The 18,654-nt window shown below is 36.6% G+C and overlaps 2 protein-coding genes across 3 annotated transcripts in view; one reads left to right on the forward strand and one right to left on the reverse strand.

Moving 5' to 3' along the window:
• Positions 1-18,654, reverse strand: part of SLC25A12 (solute carrier family 25 member 12) — a 90,839-nt gene that overhangs the window by 16,407 nt on the left and 55,778 nt on the right. For both annotated transcript variants that reach the window (XM_065880327.1, XM_065880326.1), the window contains exons 10-13: positions 11,565-11,646; positions 10,120-10,278; positions 7,036-7,088; positions 6,709-6,789 (exon numbers count right to left, since the gene is read on the reverse strand). In XM_065880327.1, coding sequence (XP_065736399.1) covers positions 6,709-6,789; positions 7,036-7,088; positions 10,120-10,278; positions 11,565-11,646 — 375 coding nt within the window. The remainder of the gene's footprint in view (positions 1-6,708; positions 6,790-7,035; positions 7,089-10,119; positions 10,279-11,564; positions 11,647-18,654) is intronic.
• On the forward strand, positions 15,116-15,394 carry LOC136126005 (small nuclear ribonucleoprotein E-like). Its single transcript, XM_065881046.1, has one exon. It carries the CDS (start codon positions 15,116-15,118, stop codon positions 15,392-15,394), a length of 279 nt encoding a protein of 92 aa, XP_065737118.1.

Below are 18,654 nucleotides of genomic sequence, written 5' to 3' on the forward strand. Positions count from 1 at the left end.
TCAAAACCACAATGAGGTATCACCTCACACCAGTCAGAATGGCCATCATCAAAAAATCTACAAACAATAAATGCTGGAGAGGGTGTGGAGAAAAGGGAACCCTCTTGCACTGTTGGTGGGAATGTAAATTGATACAGCCACTATGGAGAACAGTAGGAAGGTTCCTTAGAAAACTAAAAATAGAACTACCATATGACCCAGCAATCCCACTACTGGGTATATACCCTGAGAAAACCATAATTCAAAAAGAGACATGTACCACAATGTTCATCACAGCACTATTTACAATAGCCAGGACATGGAAGCAACCTAAGTGTCCATCAACAGAAGAATGGATAAGGAAGATGTGGCACATATATACAATGGAATATTACTCGGCCATAAAAAGAAACAAAATTGAGTTACTTGTAGTGAGGTGGATGGACCTAGAGTCTGTCGTACAGAGTGAAGTTAAGTCAAAAAGAGAGAAACAAATACCGTATGCTAACACATATATATGGAATCTAAAAAAAAAGGTTCTGAAGAACGTAGAGGCAGGACAGGAATAAAGACGCAGATGCAGAAAATGGACTTGAGGACACAGGGAGGGGTAAGGGTAAACTGGGACAAAGTGAGAGAGTAGCACTGACATATATACACTACCAATGTAAAACAGATAGCTAGTGGGAAGCAGCTGCATAGCACAGGGAGATCAGCTCGGTGCTTTGTGACCACCTAGAGGGGTGGGATAGGGAGGGTGGGAGGGAGACGCAAGAGGGAGGGGATTTGGGGATATATGTATACGTATAGCTGATTCACTTTGTTATACAGCAGAAACTAACAACATTGTAAAGCAACTATACTCCAATAAAGATGTTAAAAAATATATATAATGTGTGTGCATGCGTGTGTGTGTGTGTGTGTGTGTTTATGTCTATACATGCACAAAAGCACATCTATAAAAGCATTAGGAGGAAATATACCAAAATGTTGACAATGAAAAAGAAAACTTTCATTTGGTAATATCTCTGCTCAAAGCAAAACACCGGAAAAAATTAAGGTTAAAAATTTGTGTGAAAGATCAAAGACCTAAATGTAAGATCTAAAACTATAAAACCCTCAGAAGAAAATAGAAGTATAAATCTTCATGATCTTGTATTAGGCAATGACTTCTTAGATATGACACAAAAAGCACAAGCAACAAGAGAAAATATAGATAAGTTGGACTTCATTAAAATCAAAGTCCAGTTCTTCAAAGGACACAGTCAAGAAAGTGAAAAATATTTGCAAATCACGTATCTGGTAGGGTACACTAAATATATACAGAACTCTTGTGTGTATACAGAATACCCTAAATACATATAGAACTCTTACAATTCAATAATAAAAGACGAACAACCCAGCTAAAACATGGGCAAATATTCTGAATAGATTTTTCTCCAAAGATAAACAAATGCCAGTACATTCATGAAAAGATGCTCAACACTGTCAGTCATTAGATCACAGTAAGATACCATTTCATACCACTAGGATGGCTATAACGAAGAGACAGATAATAATAAGCATTGGCAAGAATGTGGAGAAATCAGAACCCCCATACATTGCTGGTAGGATTGTAAAATGGTGCAGCCACTTTGGAAAACAATCTGGCAGTTCCTCAAAATACTAGTTAGGGTTACCATATGACCCACCAATTCCACTCCTAGGTATATACACAAGAGAAATGAAAACATATGTCCACAAAACTTCTTACATGATTGTTCATAGCAGCATTATTCATAATAGCCAAAAGGTGGAAACAACCCACGTGTTCAACAACTGATGAATGGATTAAAAAAATGTGGTATTATCTGTATAATGAAATATTATTCAGCAATAAAAAAGGCCTGAAATACTGATACATACTACAACGTGAATAAACCTTGAAACGTTACACTAAGTGAAAGAAGCCAGACACAAAAGGTCATATATTGTTTGATTCCATTTATATGAAATGTCCAGAAATGGTGAATCTATAAAGACAGAAAGTTTGCGAGTTGATGGGGAGAGGGCGGGAAAATTGGAAGGCAATAGCTAAAGGGTACTAGGTTTCTTTTGGGGATGAGAATGTTCTAAAATTGACTATGGTGATAGTTGCACAGCTCTGTGAATATACTCAAAACTGCTGAATTGTACACTTTAAGTGTGGGGAATTGTATGATATGTGAACTCTATCTCAATAAAGCTGTTATTTAAAAATTTTTTCCTGAAACATAGCAAGCATTCGATGAATGAGAGAATGAATGAAAGACTGAATGAATGGAAACATAAACCAAGTATGAAAGAATATAGATTAGAGACAGAAATGGTTTGAATCTCAATTTTTCCATTTACTAAGTGCTTGATTTCACTGAGCTTTTAGTTTCTTCGACTCTAGCTGGGAATAATGAGATAATGCCTATAAAGTGTTCAGTCCAGTGCCAAGAGGCTCAAGAAACGGTAACTATTATTACAATGAATTATAATCATAAGCACGTATTTTCTTTGGTGACATGTAGAAATGAAGCAAATCACGATAAGGAATTCTACTTTCAAATTACCACAGTGGAATATTAGATATAAGATTAGGTTTTATCTGGTGAGAATGGTCAGAACTACCCTTTTTCTATGAGATATAAACATTTCCTAAGTCTAGTTCCTTGCACAGGAAGAAACTCTAAATCCTTCTCAGCCTTGACAACTTGTTGGATGAGAATGAATAAATGGAAGAAAGAATGAATGAAAACATACCAAATATGAGTTAATAGAGATTTGGAGACAAAAGTGGTTTGACGCTCACCTTTGCCATTCACTAAGTGCTAGATCTCTCTCAGGTTTTAGTTTCTTCAACTCCAATTGGGAATAATGATGACAGAATGCCTATAAAATGTTCAGCCCAGTAAGAAAAGTCCCTACCGCTCATTAGCATTCTAGCAGATTAGAGCTACAGTAAAAGCAAAAACCAGTATCAATGATAATAGTAATACTGTAGTTAAGTTGAGTGGTAGGCTCATGGATGCTCATTTTATTATAACTTTTTGTTTATATAATGTGTTCTCTTTTGCATATATCTAATATCACATACTTTTAAAAACAGATCACAAAATAAAACAAACAACAAAAAAACACATAATGCTTAAGGACTGGATATTTTCATTTCTTGGTCACCTCAATGATCTAGTTAGTGTACATCATTTTTCCTAAAGGATGGCACAGTCATTTTCAGAGCAGTAGAATTTCCCTCCCATATGTAGGGAACTCAAGACCCTAGTCCTAGCTGATTCTTCTGCTACGGAAAAAAAAGCTATAAAGTCAATACTAACTGCTCAGTTTGAGCCATTTCTTCTGAATTAATCTGCATTAGGTCAACACATTAGGTATTCGGCTGGCAAAAAGGTTTGTTCAGTTTTCTCCGTAAGATGGCTCTAGTAGCTCTTAGTTGCCTTTAACTTCATTCAAAATAATTTTGTTAGACTGTATGTGACAGCTGTCATATCAGCATGCATTTAAAAAAAGACTTGTCAAAATCGGTGAATTTTTGTGTAGGCATTTTAATAGCGAAGATGGAAGAAAAAAAGCAACATTTTCCGTCTATTATGCTTTATTTGTTATTTCAAGAAAGGTAAAAACGTAACCGAAATGCAAAAAAAAGATTTGTGCAGTGTATGGAGAAGGTACTGTGACTGATTGAACGTGTCAAAAGTGGTTTGCAAAGTTTCGTGCTGGAGATTTCTCTCTGGATGATGCTCCATGGTTGGGTAGAGCAGTTGAAGTGGACAGAGATCAAACCGAGACACCGAGAACAATCAACATTATACCATGCAGGAGATAGCCAACATACTAAAAATAACCAAATCAAGCACTGAAAATCATTTGCACCAGCTTGTTTATGTTAATTGCTTTGATGTCTGGGTTCCACGTAAGTTAAGCAAAAACACCTTCTTGACCGTATTTCCGCATGCAGTTCTCTACTTAAACATAATGAAAATGTTCGTTTTTAACACAAATTGTGATGGGTGATGAAAAGTGGATACTATACAATAATGTGGAATGCAAGAGATGGTGGGGCAAGCGAAATGAACCCACCAGTCACACCAAAGGCCAGTCTTCATCCAAAGAAGGTGATGTTGTGTATATGGTGGGATTGGAAGGGAGTCCTCTATTATGAGCTCTTTCTGGAAAACCAAACGATTAATTGCAACAAATATTGCTCCCAATTAGACCAACTGAAAGCAGCACTCGACAAAAAGCATCTAGAATTAGTCAACAGAAAAGGCATAATCTTCCAACAGGATAACGCAAGACCATATGTTTCTTTGATGACCAGGCAAAAACTGGTACAGCTTGGCTGGGAAGTTCTGATTCATCTGCCGTATTCACCAGACATTGCACCTTCAGATTTCCATTTATTTAGGTCTTTATAAAATTCTCTTAATGGAAAAAGTTTCAATTCTCTGTAAGACTGTAAAAGGCACCTGGAACAGTTCTTTGCGCAAAAAGATAGAAGTTTTGGGAAGATGGAACCATGAAGTTGCCTGAAAAATGGCAGAAGGTAGTGGAACAAAAGGGTGAATTCGTTGTTCAATAAAGTTCTTGGTGAAAATGAAAAACATGTCTTTTATTTTTACTTAAAAACCGAAGGGACTTTTTGGCCAACCCAATACATCTTTAAAATTGAGTGATGTCTGGAAGAACAGCTGTACTCCTCTCACCCGGTGGCACTGACAGCATTCAGCCAAACACCCACAGGACACTCCACATTCTATCACCACCCGTACCCAGGATCCTGAGGGTTGGGTTCTCCTGATCAGCCTCACGGGCAGCCACTCTTCCTAGTGTTTATCTGGTGGCTGCTTACCATGTTTCATTCAGCAAAAAGAGTATTCCTATATTCCACAGTGCCTGATATTCTATCAGCAGAGACTCATCCTTTTTGTTTAAGGTTATTCTCTGTTGAAATATGTAGACTTTTGGGAGAAGTAGCAGATTGTGCTTTAACAGTCATTTATACTGTAGTGTGATTGAATTCGTCAGTAGAAACTCAATAATTATACATTTTCTTTCCTCCCTGAAATGAAGAGATGTAGAGGAAAGAGGGAAGCAGAAAGTGTTTGTGGTGAAGAAGTGCATACAACCTAATCATCCTGCTATAGCCCAACCTATTTTTCACGCTGTCAATTTCCAGCTAGACAATCCATCAAAGCGTCCAGAAATGAGTCAAAGCATCCAGAAATAAATCTCTTAAGGAAGAGATTCAGACTGTCAGCACAACCTCGAGGCACCCCAGACTTCAAGAGAAATTCCCAAAGTTCAAACCTAGAAACAGGATCAATACCTAGGAAGAACAAAGGAACCAAATACCTGATTATAATTTAACCACTTAGGACACATGTCAGACAAGGGAACAAGTCAGGTTCATGGGCAAAAACCTCCAGATATTACAAATGGAAACAAATAATTAGTTACATGGAACACAGAGAGCATGACTTGGAAGATTTCTGACAAATGTACACAGTGTTGCAGCAAAGCTGAGTTAGGAAATTTCTTAACCAAATTAAAACTAAAACCACTGAGAAAAAGAATATTTATGATACACAATGGTTCTCTCATTAGAAGAGAAACACTTACAGCATCTAATTGGGGTAAAGAGGAGAAACAACAGTAAGAACTAAGCAAAGGTCTTAGTCTATGTCCATTATTTGTCCTCCATGAAAAAAGTTAGCCAAAGACATGAGCTTTCTCCCTGAGAATGCACTTGGGCATGTGTGCAGGTATAGCGGCAAATGCACACAAGTACACACGCACGCGCGCACGCACACTCACACAAAGGGAGTGCGCCAAGCTACCTCTTCCATAAGAACTTTGGTTGCAGAAAGATGAGGACCCAGGTATGTGCCAGGCTGACAAGTATCATGAAGGAGAATCCAGAGCACCCTCTCTCTCTGACCCTCAGGGAATCTTCTCTGAATTAAAAGCTGCAAAGGTCACTGACCTCATCACCTCAGGTTCCACAAGCAACTGAGGATGGTTTAGCCAAGACTGTCAGCCAAGTCAACTGGAAGTCATTAAGGGTTTCAGGGACAAAATGGACTAAATAAATCTTTAAAAAAATCATGTACTACCAAATGTGAAAGGGACGCCACAAATAAGATGAGTTGAGCTGAAAACTTAGATTTGAGAATTGGTCTAAATCCAATGTCATGCTCACACTTTAAAGACAGAATCTCTGAGTTCAGACTTGTCAATAGCTTCAACATAGTTATGGGTGTTTGCTCTGGTCCCTAAAAGGAGGAAAATTATAATTATACCACAATGGCTTACTCAATCCTATACCTAAAATACAAGGGTCCAATTAATCAGTCACCTCACACTTATTTTAAAGCTCCAGTCAATATAAATATAGGGTAACCCTACCCACTACTCTGTTTTCTGTGGTATTTAAAAAGAAACAGAATTAGAACTCTAAAAAGTGTAAAAGGTAATGTTTTAGGAGCTTCTAAGAATACTACCTCTACAAAACTACCACCTCTCTTCTGCCTCAAAACCAGTGAGATTATGCAATGAAATTTAAAAAATCATTCCTTATTATCACTGAGAAAATCTGCTTAGAGTCCCTTCAGTTCAGGGGCATGTCACTCAGATAGTATATCCAGTGTGCAAAAATCCTAAGGAACATATTTGCCATGAGAAATCATCAGTATTAATACTTACACAACCTCCAGCAAGGACTTCTGCTAAAAGTGGAATGGAGCCATCTCTCCTGGTAAATTTGTCCCGGACAAAATCATTGACCTAATTAGAAAGACAACATCAGTTAACCAGAATTCCCAGTCATTACCTTTAGTGGTACATTACTGGTTTTCCCAAATCAGCAAAATATTTGTCTCATATAAAATTTAAAATTAGCAAATGACTACAAATAAGTTTAAAATTTTACAAGTGCCTTGATAGTGTGCTAGTCTTACCAGCATCAGTTTTCACTTTTGGCTTAATGATAATCTAAACAAATGACATAAGTTCAATGAGAAAGAAACTTACAGTCAGTTTAATGGCCTTTTCTGGAGCAACCCCTATAAGTTGTGGTATCAGACCTAGGTAAACAGAGAGAATCGTTAGCGGTATAGATGTACTAGACGTGAATACACAAGCCCAACAAGGTGGTTTCCCCGGTATTATTTACCCATCAAACATTTTAGGGTTTTTATTAAAATGGGAAAAGTGGCTTATCCTAAAAACTATGCATATGTATATAATAATTATTCATGTCAAAACAATGTTATACTTCTTGAGGCTATAAATCCTTTTCTTAAGCATGCCTCCTTTAAAGCCTGATTATCTAACACCTCCCAAAAAGTATGAGGAAAGAATGGAACCCATGGATCTTGTCTACTCCCAGAACACTGCCAATAGCAGTGAAACCAGATTACCTCCCTTTACAACCAACAACATACTAACATACACAGATGTTTTAGAGAAGCCGATGTTGTATGCTTGGAAAAGCTCTGCAAAGCGTCCTGTTAAGTAGACCCAGATTTTGCTACAAATGATGCTACCTGCGTAATAGCATACAGTGGCTTGGCTAATACAGAAAACCAACTCCCATCATTTTCTCTTTACAGAAACCCAGAATTCAGTACTCATTTATTTAAAAGAAAGCCAAAACTGCAAAGAAAAATGCAGTTTTAAGTAACATTTAATGGGTATCTTCTACAAGCAAAAACAGCCCATTGTTAGCCTATTTGCTAATATATGTCAAACTTAAGACATTTCAAAAGATTTCTCCTAAAACAAAGGAAATCATTATTCTTAGAAAGTTAAATTTTCCAGGCTGGCTGCAAAAGAAAAAATATATAAACAACTCAACATCTGTAGCTATTCATAGGGCTCAACTTTCTAAAGCACACAGATTATCGAAATCGCTAAAATACATTTTTTGCATACATCTTTTAAAGATGCTAACAATAAACATACTATATCCTTTAAATCACCCAGCCAAGGGGAAGTTATGTATGTGTTTGCATGCTTGCTGCTTATCTTAAGCCTACTTTGAGGATACTGCTGAGTGATTTTCTGCAAGTTGAGAGCCAGCAAGTAATCGTACATACAGCCTACTGTCAGTCAAACTGAATTATCAGTGACAAACACAAATCTGCACACACCTTTAATGGGTAGCAAACTGATTTAAAAGAATAAATCAGCAGATGGCAGTCTTAACTTTCCAACTCTCGTGATTATCAGGCCCTATTACTTTTAAGCTGACTCCCATACAACCGTGTCAGCATGTGTGTTTGTTTTACTACTTGTCTCAATAAGGCTCACGGAATTTTAATAAAGTATTGATTTATGTCATTTTATCATTGTTGCCTATAAAGAAATTTAGGCTAGTCTGTCAACAATTTTGTCAATCATCTGACAAAATAATGGACCACTCCTAAGCAATATATGACAATCTCAACAATCACAGTGTTCAGATACAGGACTCCTACAATCTCTCACTTAAAGGACTGATTTTATCAGCTCATATTCTGAATCAAGCTAATGATCCCTCCACACCCTCCACCCCCAACTTGCTATATTGGACCCATTTAATTAACATGACATCTCTCCCAAATGAAATCTTCTGTAAGCATCCATCCATTGAGGAGGCTAAACTGTGAGGTGTATGTCTAGGTTCCTTCTCTTTTAAAGTATACCAAGGAGGAAGAAAGATTCTTACTCAACAAAGAAAGACTGGAGATGTCAAAGAAGCAAACCACCATAGCGCCACTTAACCCTCAGATTCCCTATTAAATAAAATCTAGATATGCAGTGTTTAATATAGTCTAAAACAAACACTCACATGCACAGATCTGCATTCTAACAATGCACACCTCTTCCCATGGAGTAAATGTCGTACAGCTAGATTTCAGACGGGCTAGAGTTCTGCATATCTGAATAAAATTCATCACATTCTTTCTCAGGAGCAGGGTATTGAGCCTAGTTTGATTCCAGAACAACTCTCTTCTCTTGTTCTATACAATGCCAAAAATGAACATCCTCATGACCCTCTCCTTCAAGTATAAGTATATTAGAACTACATTTTCACTTGAGTATCTGCACATAATGCCAATCAGAAGTGTTTTTCCTCCTGGTCATGAGCATAAAGCTTTGCTCAGGCCCAGTTTTTCTTTCCGAGGAAGAGGTTCTAAGCCAAACAGTTCAGCAGAGCTCAGAATGAGCTCAGGAATAATGGGACTGTGTGTGCGAACAAACAAGTACAGTAAATTACATAAATGCCCTGGAATTGAGCATGTAGAAAGTTTTTCAAAGAATTCCAAGTGGCGCCCAAAGGGATTAAAAAATTAATCTCCCTCCCAAAGGAAACCCTAAATTCTAATGTGAAAACATGTACATGAAAGTCTCCCTCTCCTAAGAGAACAAGTTCCTACAAAGCCGATGGGGGTGGGGAGAATTCTGCATGGGGTTGCTGCCTCTGATGCCGATAGCAGCGTGCTCAGCTTAGAGTTGGTGCTAACATTCCCTGCAAAAGAAAATCTCTCTGCTTCCACTCAGTGCCTCTGAACTACAGGGAGAAAAGGAGCAAGAATAAGACTTGGAGCAAAAAGGCTTTCTTTTCTTTCTTTTTTTTTTTAACCTTCAGATGACTCACTGGTCTCCCTGGAAGAGACAAAAATGTGCAATATTTCTTTCAGGTGAAACAAGCAGAGTGTAAACTCACCTTCAAGTGGCAGCCTGGTTTCTATTTCACAGAGGAGAGATATATTTTTCCTCTCTAATTCTTTGAGAAAAGAAGCTCTCTATTTCTTAGCTGTCATCCTCGTATTCCACCTGCAGACATGTGCCTTAGTTTGTAAGAGCATGGTGACCACCACAGACCCATGCTGGGGAAAACACAGGCTTTAGATTGCAGGAAGAAGAAATAAAGACCTTGTCTGCAGACTAATATTGCGAGTTACCAGCAAGAATGTAAAAAGGGAAATGAGCAAGGAGGAAATAAAAAGAGAGAAACAGCCCTAGTCTGACTGAAAAGGCTATGCACTGATTTTCACAATCAGTGAGTCTGAAACCTGCTGCTGGTGAGATAAACTCACTAACTTCAGCAGCTGAGATCTGCTTGCTCACCCCGGTAGAGTCCAAAGAAGCCCTCATAACGCAAGACTTTCTTAAAACAGTCAAAGCTGTTTTTGTACATCAGCTCCCCGACAACAGAGCCGGTGCCACGCTGATTCTGCATGCGGGTCTTCACCAGGTCTATAGGGTACACCGCAGTGGCTCCCACAGCTACAAATGAAAACAATTGTTAGGCTTAAAAGAGAGCACAATTAAACGGAGAATCTGTAAGGACAACAAATCTCTAAATCAAAGGACTAGAAAACAGAACACAGTATATATCCTCGCAAAAGAGATTTTACGTAATTTTCCCTTCTTCCATACACAGCTGAAGGATCACAGGCTAGCAACCACTGGGATCCATAAATACAGCTGCTTCAGAGAACAACTGTAATGGATTTTCAAGTCATCACCAACATTAGATAATCAACACTCAATTTCCTTTAACAACATTAAACTCTTATATATAACATATTTCTTTATATTTTCCATTAAATGCCTACATATTATACCAGTTACCTCTTAAAATAACTATATATCTACACATAGGTGGCTGCAATTTTAAAATTTAGTTTACTACAGCATTTTGGTAAATTAACCTTAGTTACAACTATAATATTGGAACCAAACCTCAACATGACCCTCCCCCTACTCACAGCATTCAGTTTATAAAAATAAAAAGCCCAGGCTTTAGAATTTCTCAGGGACTGAAAAATTTATAACATGAATTAGAGTATTATATTTTTCAACTGTTGAAAACCAAAACATGCTTTGCAACTTCTAAAACAGATTGAAAAGAAAAAATAATAGTTTCATCAGTTTAGGCTTCTTTTGAAAAATCATAAGTATTTTAATCACACTACTAGGTTCTTCTCAATAAAGCAACTTCAGATTTTATACATTTTCTGTGGAGAGATTTAAGCAAAAAAAGCCTCTCAAATTTTGCCCAGGAGCAGGGAAGAGAGGTTCATTTTAACAAATAACCTTCAAGTCTAGATATTCTTCAGCCAGTAAAAGATGAGGTGGCGGGGGGGGGGAAACAAGCAGAAAAGCAAAAGCGAATCACTGTGAAAGGTTGTTTTATTTCATAAGGTTCTGGAATTTGTACCCCAAATCTTGATCTCTTACCTGCCCTCACTCCTAACACCAGAAACACAGTCTTATTCTCCATTTCTTCGTACTGGCTTTAACGAGTATAATTAAGGGGAGTGCAGCACGCATCCAAGACTTTCACATGATTACAGAGGTTTTGTCTTGAAGACAGACTGGAGCCAGAGGGGCCATGGCTGTGCTATGACAAGTCCTCTGATCGTAGGTTAAAATAAAGAATACTTCAGAAAGCCCTGCAGTCGTGACCCTTGGGAACAATGAACTGAACCTTTGCTGATCTGTCCCGGTCTAGTGAGATAATATTACATGAACGCAAGCTTGAAACAGCACATAGACATGTCACTCACCTCCAGCAACTGAGCCCAGAGTGAATCTGTAAGCAGACTCGGCAATCTGGAGCCAGACAGGCCTGCCTAAACTGTGAGATTGCTGTGGGGAAGAAGAAAACATGTGAAAAATTTTGGAAAAGCATACGGCGAATGAAAAAAGCTATAATTTGGCTGTGTTAAGATTTTGAAATAGATACTTCTATTATTAGCATTTAAAACCCATATCTGGCCAAACAGACACAGTAGCTTTTCCCCCCCATTTGCACGAGCCTATTAATGCCTCATTTAGCTGCTACTACTGGGGAATACACTATCATTCTACAGAAGTGAATCTTTCAGGTAAGTAAATATTTCAGGTTTAAAATCATTTCCCCCTTCTTTACTTTAACCAACTTAGAATTTTAAAATCTTTCTAAAATGTATAAAAACTATGGCGATTCCTAAATCAGATAATATTGATCATAATTTTCCGCCTCTGATGACTGAAGGTCAACATATTCATGCGTCCATCAATTTCTGCATCGAGATCTAATGCAGCTGTTTGTGCTATCTTCCCACGCTTGACAACTATTACTTCTTTTACCAACAGCCTCCTAGTTTGATTTTGCCGCTTCTCATCTGTCAGGGCTGGAGAAATCACATAACTAGAATTGTTAGGATTATATGTAAAGCAAGGTCAAGGACTTCTCTTTTGGGCTAAAGTGAAAAACTTTAATAGCTGCTATTTCAAGGGTTCAGAGCCTTTGCCCCTTTATTTGAGGCTTTGAAGCTCAACCACTGAGGTTATCAATAGATAAGTATAGTATTTCTCACCTATGTTACCGAGCATTTGCTCTCCTAGACCTATGTATTCCTCAACTCTGCCTACGCAAAGAAAACACCTGAGGGACCTTAAAATATATATCCCTGAGGCCTGGGGTTTGTAAATTTTTAAAAGGCTTCAAATCATTCTGCTGTGTAGTTAGGTTGAGAACCACTGTCCTAGCCACGTTTGTAGTTCTAACATAAAATCTATGTTGAAAATAAAGCTAATGGGAAAAACCTATTGTGGCTCAGAATGTTATTTCATTGGTACCCCACAGCATAAAGGACTTGAAATAATTTGTCTATATTATGTGTCAGTCTTGTTCTTTAATATTTTCATTATGAAAATAACAGTTATGTGTATAAACAGTCTGAAATGAAGGAATAAAATACTGCTTTATCATAAGAAAACTTGAAAAATAGCAACTTGAATGAGCTTTCAAAACACAGCATAATAAAAATGTTTAGATACTCTCACTAGAATAATTTAGAATAATTTAATGGAGAGGGACTCCTTGCCTAAAATCTAAAGGAAAGAAAAAAGTAAGCTAGTCTACTCTCATTTGCTTTCATTTGTACAATCTCTTCAAAGTTCAATTAAGGAAGCTAAATATGGCAAAACCAGATATTTATAAACAATTTGAGAAGCAGCCTACAGAAAGGTTTTATCTGTCTTCTTGTTTTGTAAATTTTGCACCACAGTAAGCATCATTTCTGTTTGAACAAAAGCATCTGATATCTAAATATTTAACGTTTGATTGTGATCTCTGTAGGCAGAGATCTTTAAAAGCTCATTATGCTTGTCATAGTGCTGTGGTTCAATATATTCTATAGTGAAGGAAAACAAGTAATGTTTGATGAAAAGTCAATAAGAAACCCTTGGAAAATCTGGCAATTAGTCAAACACCATTACTTCAAACAAAATCACTACATATTTTATAAATGTCAACTGTCCCAATATACCAACTTTACTATGATGAAATTAGGTGAAAGCATACATCTATTACATCCCAAACTGAATTTAGTACATGGAAGAAACCATCATAAAAAAAGGTGAAAAACTGCACAAAGACATAATCATGATTTTGTAGGGAATACATTTTTTTCCTAGCAAGTTAGCCCAAGCAACTGCATGGCCATCCATTACGTTTGATCTACATGCTGTAACAAAAGTGAGCAATTAACAATTTAATATTGATATTTTATTTGAAATTTAATAAGGGAAAGAGTAGAATATTTTAACAAAACCTTGAGTATAAGCCTAATTTTGACTCATTCACAGAACAGCAAAAAATATGCCGTCCACAAAGGTATTTTTTGTTCCATTTATTACTATGATAATAATACTAACTTTAGACTGTTTAGAGACTTGTTGTCCCCCAAAAGGTGAAAGTACTTGACCAAGCACTCAGGACTGTTGCCCTGATGCAGCCCTCAGGGGTCCAGTGTTTTTCAATCTTCTGTAAATAAATTCCCTTGTGAGACCATAGAAGGATGCTTTACTCTCAGCAATTTCTAACCACAGTGAGACTACACTGTACTAGTTTGCCAGTCAGTCCACTATACATACAAAGGTAAGATGGCCACACTATGGACAGGACAGGCGACTTGCCAAAGGTCTCACTGTGAAATAGGGAATAAGCAGAGCAACGGCCCCTGTCACTCCACTGCATTCTCCATTATAACTGAACACTCGTGCCAGGCAAAGATTGTAAGCACTTAACTCCAATATATGATTTCATTTATAAATTATACGCATGTTTTACTGTACTAATTATATACATAAAAATCTAATATATATTATAAATTACATATAATATACATCTAAACATACAAAAATAGAAATTATAAAATAATGAGATGAAATAAAATGATTTTTTAAAATTTAATTTTGCATTTATTAATGTAAAACCCTTCTCGGTATCACTTTAAAATATTAACTGAATATGCTTCAGTTAGTTTTTCAAATATTGAGTGAACACAATGCAGGTAATGAGTTAATTCTGATACTCTGTTTCAAAGACAATCCAGTTGAAAACAAACGCAATCTGTATCTCTGAGGTAAAGATGATGTTCAACATCACACATTTTAAAGAAATTCAAGTTATGGCATTTTGGCTTAGATTTTAAAATCTTTTATAACCAATGTGGCTGTTATACTACCTATATAGCATATATGTTTTTAACTTCTAAAAATGCACACACAAAACTTTTTTTCCGAAATCGAAGTTTCTCAGTCACAAAACTGGGTGAAAATAAATCCATTCTCGTAGATTATGAATTATTTTCAATCATGACTCCTTTCAAAAGAATATGTTAAATTTAAAACTCACTGACTAAAAAGAGCTATGGTCCCAAATATGAATCAAGTATTGGGGAGGGGCAAGATAAGGGTATGGGCCATATGATATCACTGATATGTGGAATCTAAAATACAACACAGGGCCTTCCCTGGTGGCCCAGTGGTTAAGACTCCATGCTTCCACTGCAGGGGGCACAGGTTTGATCCCTGGTCAAGAAAATAAGATTCTGCACACCGTGAGGCACAGCAAAAAAACCCAAACAAACAAAAAACCCCGACACAGATGAACATTATCTACAAAACAAAAACAGACTCACAGATACAGAGGACAGACTTGTGGTTGCCAAGGGGGCCAGGGGGTGGGGAGGGGGGACAACTGGGAGTTTAGGATTAGTGGATGTAAACTATTATATATCAGATGGATAGAGTGTGTGGGATAGTGTGGTCTTTGTGAGCTTCCACCATGGCATACCGGGGCCAGGGCCAGAAGGTGCAAAAGGTGATGGTGCAGCCCATCAATCTCATCTTCAGATACTTGCAAAATATATCTCGGATTCAGGTGTGGCTTTATGAGCAAGTGAATATGCGGACACAGGGCTGTATCACTGGTTTTGATGAGTATATGAAGCTCGTATTAGATGATGCAGAAGAGATTCATTCTAAACCAAAGTCAAGAAAACAACTGGGTCGGATCATGCTAAAAGGAGATAACATTATTCTGCTCCAAAGTGTCTCCAACTAGAAATGATCAATGAAGTGAGAAATTGTTGAGAAGGCAATGCAGTTTGTTTAGGTGTCCTTTGTTAGAAGTGTAACTCTAAAGCATTTATTCATATTGTTTTGCTCACCTTTATGTTATTACCAGATGACAATAAATGCTGTGGGATTGTTTTTATTTTTAAAAAAATGGATAAACAACAAGGTCCTACTGTATAGCACAAGGAACTATATTCAATATCCTGTGATAAACCATAATGGAAAAGAATATGAAAAAGAATATATATATGTATAACAGTCACTTTGCTGTACAGCAGAAATTAAATGCAACGTTGTAAATCAACTACACATCAATGAAATTTTTTAAAAAACTAAAAACAAAGGGAGGGTAAGTGAGTAAGAGACACAAGCTACTATGTATAAAATAAATAAGCAACAAGGATATATTGTACAGTACAGGGAAATATAGTCATTATTTTATAATAACATTAAATGGAGTACAGTCTATAAAAATACTGAATCACTATGTTATACACCTGAAATTAATGTAATATTGTAAATCACCTATACCTCAATTAAAGAAAGAATCAAGTAACCACTAATTCTCTTATTCATACAAAAGCTTTCTCCTGTGTTCAAGCACATCTATTTTCTTTATATGCTCTTCCTTTAAAGAATGTTTATAAGCCCTAAAAAATCCTATGAAAACTGTAGGATTATACTGTCTTTAATTCTTAGCTAAAAACATCTCTAACTATAAATACCCAAATGCCTTTTGAAAATGCCACCTCTGCCCTTATTAAATTGCATTCTATTTTTTAAAAAACATACAATATACAGTTACTAAGGAGTTTTTTTTTTTAGGCTTAGCTATCACTATAACTTATGGTTCACTTATATTCAGGTATGTAAATTAATATAATTAATGCTATGGATTTCATTTCATGAATATTCATAAGTAGAATGCTACTGTAGCTGTCATCTCTATTAATGACTGTGTACTGAATTTTTTAGCATTTAGGCTGAAAGAAAATCTCAGCACTAAGAAGATCACCTACCGTGAGCAAATGGGCCAAAGGAAAAGGCACTCTTTTCCTTAAGGTTATGATTATGATCATGGTGATATTTAACAAGATTAATTAAGTGTTTTTCAAAGCAAAATAAGAGTTGAAAATCTTAAATGATTTTACACCTGCTGCCTAAGCGTATGTGTATGATAGGAAATGAGGAAATGGCTCGAGAGCTCATTGAGAGAGGAGAAAGTTCTTGTACTTTGTTGTTAAATGTACCTTATCCTATAAATGAGAATTAGATAAGGCAAGATTATGTCAGTTAACAAGTCAGGCACCCTGCCCAAACCAAGCTGCTTCATGGAGTATGCCAACCCAACGATGAGAACTCCCTCTTCCAAATGGCACACTATTGACGGACAGAAGAAAAGGAAGGAAAAGCTGAAGTCTTTTATACTGAGCATGGGTTGTGGCGGGAGAGGGGAAGGCTAGACTTTACACCAACTAAAATATGTGACTGTAACAGCAAAATAAGCTTAGGGAAAATAAAATTCTTTTGTCTGCAAATCACATCTATGAATTTAATATGGCTGAATTTGAATTCCATACTCTTGGCCTCATAAAACAAGATTAAAACCCAAAGCTGTGACGATATATACTTTTTTCTCAGTGAGAGGTGAGGTTAAATTGTGTTAGAGACTGTAATAAATCTTTAATTCTAATACTTTAAAGGATGTAAATGGCTAATAAATACATAAATAAAACTAGTATAGAACCCAATCTCCTCCTTTTTGAGAACAGATTTCCATTTATGGTAAAACTATTGCAGATGACAGAGGTTAAAAGTTCCAAAAACAAAAGAAAAGAGTAGGTGGATTGTAACGCTTTCTCTTTACTCATGAAAACAAAGTTCTCAAGAAGGTCCATTAGAATGCAAAACACACAAAGAGACAAACTCCTATTTGTCTAAGAAATGCTATATAGAAAACAGAGAGAAAAATCATTCTAATAATGTTCTGATAGAACCCCAGCCAGTTTATATTCCAAAAGTTCTTTGTGTGAGTGGTCTGTAGCTTGAATGTGATTTCCCATAGAAACAAAACTTTAAAAAAAAAGTATTTATATGCCCAAGCAGGTCCATCATAGATAATTTACCCCATATAGTTGAAAAAGCAATTACGTGGTATACAGTAAAGAAAAAAAAAGAAGTTGCCTACCCATTCTCACATTGGGCTAGATAGAATTGGTCTTTAACCTCCAAAGCACTTCATGCTTTAAAAATGTCACATCCTCTTCTCTCTGCAACCCACCTCCTTTTATTTAACCCATTTTACCCAATTAAAAATTTCCAATTTTCTCATTGGTCATCTCTATACCACAACATATTTACCGATTCTACTATGGACACTTACTGCAAATAATGCTGCTATATACATTGTTGCATGTTCCTTTTAATCAACATATGTACTTATTCCTGTTAGGGACTACACCTGGGAGAGGAACTGTCAGGTCACAGGATATATGTCTCTTCAATTGTAGTTGATACTCCCAAATAGTTTCCAAAGTTGTGATGCCAGAAGCTTCTGACAGTTCCCATTCCTCCACCTCCTAAACAACACTTGCCATTGTCAGAGTATAATATCGGCCAATCTGGATAGTATAAAACAGCATCTAATTGTAGTTTTAATGTGTATTTTTTTCTGTTTACTAATGATGCTGAACTAACTTCCCATCCCCTCCCCTCCCCTCCTCTTCCCTTCCCCATTTGGATATCTTCTATCCTTCCCTTTTGTGTAGCCTGTCTTTTCACCCTTTCAGTGATATGTTTTAATGAACAAAGGTTCTTAAATTTAATGAAGTTCAAGTTATTAATCGTTTTCTTTATGACAGGTATTTTGTGCCCTGTTTGTGAAATCTTTGCTTATCTCTCGATTATGAACATAATCTCCTACGTTAGCTTCTCTAAGCTCTCAAGTTTAGAACATCCCAACTGGAACGTACATTTGTGTATGGTATGGGGTGAGAATTTTTTTTCTATATGATATATATCAGTCATAATTTAAAAAAAATACAAAATAGAATTTCAGCCAGCACAAAAATTTTAAAAGCAAAACATTTCAGGCAATAAAGAAGAAAATACAAAGATATAATTCTTCTTCACTTCCCATCCCCTTCCACCTAAGGAAAGTGGATGAAGGTGGATGAAGGAGTTGTGTCATGTCTATATTTGAGCCCAACTTGGAGTTTGCTCGTATTTAACAACAATAACAACAAC

Source organism: Phocoena phocoena, chromosome 7 (genome assembly GCF_963924675.1).
Source record: "Phocoena phocoena chromosome 7, mPhoPho1.1, whole genome shotgun sequence".
NCBI lineage: Eukaryota > Metazoa > Chordata > Mammalia > Artiodactyla > Phocoenidae > Phocoena > Phocoena phocoena.